Source organism: Mizuhopecten yessoensis, unplaced genomic scaffold (genome assembly GCF_002113885.1).
Source record: "Mizuhopecten yessoensis strain PY_sf001 unplaced genomic scaffold, ASM211388v2 scaffold2401, whole genome shotgun sequence".
NCBI classification, from domain to species: domain Eukaryota; kingdom Metazoa; phylum Mollusca; class Bivalvia; order Pectinida; family Pectinidae; genus Mizuhopecten; species Mizuhopecten yessoensis.
This window is the reverse complement of record NW_018404528.1, coordinates 223,125-224,858: the sequence shown is the minus strand read 5'-3', so window position 1 is coordinate 224,858 and position 1,734 is coordinate 223,125. Positions and strand designations below refer to the sequence as shown.

Sequence of the window (1,734 nt, the reverse complement as noted above, 5' to 3'; positions counted from 1 at the left end):
CCCTCCCATAGCTGTCAACCCTCCCTCATTAGGAGGGAGACTTCCTCCCATAGCTGTCAACCCTCCCTCAGTAGGAGGGAGACTCCCGTAGCTGTCAACCCTCCCTAATTAGGAGGGAGACTCCCTCCCATAGCTGTCAACCCTCCCTCATTAGGAGGGAGACTCCCTCCCATAGCTGTCAACCCTCCCTCAGTAGGAGGGAGACTCCCTCTCATAGCTGTCAACCCTCCCTCATTAGGAGAGAGACCCCCTCCTATAGCTGTCAACCCTCCCTCATTAGGAGGGAGCCTCCCTCCCATAGCTGTCACCCCTCCCTCAGTAGGAGGGAGACTCCCTCTCATAGCTGTCATCCCTCCCTCATTAGGAGAGAGGCCCCCTCCTATAGCTGTCAACCCTCCCTAATTAGGAGGGAGACTCCCTTCCATAGCTGTCAACCCTCCTTCATTTGGAGGGAGACTCCCTCCCATAGCCGTCAACCCTCCCTCATTAGGGGAGTCACTCCCTCCCATAGCTGTCAACCCTCCCTCATTAGGAGGGAGACTCCCTTGTTTTGACCAAAATTTACCAATCTTACTCGAAACTCCCTCATTCAAGACCAAACTCACACAAACTCAAAATCTACATCCTGTGATCACATGATCTCCTAGTTACTGCAGGGTGTGTGTAATGGCCATAACAGGTGTGTCTGAACAAATAAATNGCAGTTTCAGTCCCATTTCACACACTTTCTCCCTCATTGGAAATGCAAGGTTTCAGAGGTTGATATTTATGCTTCGGTTCTATTAGGTTGACAAAGAAAAAACAATGGATCTAGGTTAAATAATTTCGTACACAAAGCAAAACTTAATACATTTATCCAAAAATATAATGGTTTCCCACTAAAAACCATAATTATATATTTTTCTCATGTGACAAAATATGTATAAAATTACTAACATTTAATTTATTCAGTCACAAACCATTATTTTTGCATATCTATTTACATTCTATAAAGTTGGTAGTGTTTTGGCATATACAATGTATTTTGTAATTCATTTACTAAAATATTATCAAAAATAGATATATAACTGCTGTTCCTACAAACATCAAACATATTTGCCTCATCAAATGTTGGAAAGATGAGTTTGTATTTCAAAAACCCTCGTTTTATAAACAATTGTTTTTAACAAATTGTCTGAACCTTTGTTAACCAATATTATTATACATATATTTAAATAAGCGACTGATCGGATCGATTGGCTAATTAAAGGCAGGCAAGCCAGCCAACTATCAGTTGTATAGCAGTATACTTGTTTTCGCTCGTGACACGCCCACATTCAGCCTGTCCGGCGTGAAAGCAAACGGTATACCGTACCTGACAATCTCGCCAACTGTGCGCCATGATATCACAACTGTCATATAATCACAAATGTCATATAATATCGTCCGGAAGCTAGACCAGCTACCTGTGCGATCTAGCTACTAAGCGCCAATCTCTACCCAGAGTTGTCGTTCCTTTCCAATCAAAGGGAGTGCAAGGACCGTAACTCTGCGTGGAGACACAGTTACGTAGAGGAAGTAACCTTCAGAAGGAAGTCACTTGTGACCTTTCTAGTTTTACATATTGCATCACGTGCTTTGAAGACATGCTAAAGTTCTTTATTACCCGGGGTCTCTTGACTCGTCAGTAACAAAGATATAAAGGTGTACTAGGTACAGTGTTTCATATTAAACCACACAGAGTCATCAGAATAA

At 42.5% G+C, this 1,734-nt stretch overlaps 1 protein-coding gene across 1 annotated transcript in view; it reads right to left on the bottom strand.

Annotated features, from left to right (window-relative positions):
* Positions 1-1,381, bottom strand: part of LOC110445876 (tetratricopeptide repeat protein 38-like) — a 34,019-nt gene extending 32,638 nt beyond the window's left edge. The window contains exon 1 of the mRNA XM_021490705.1: positions 1,355-1,381. Within this exon, the coding sequence (XP_021346380.1) occupies positions 1,355-1,381 (27 nt within the window). The remainder of the gene's footprint in view (positions 1-1,354) is intronic.
* Positions 1,382-1,734: the final 353 nt, after the last annotated feature.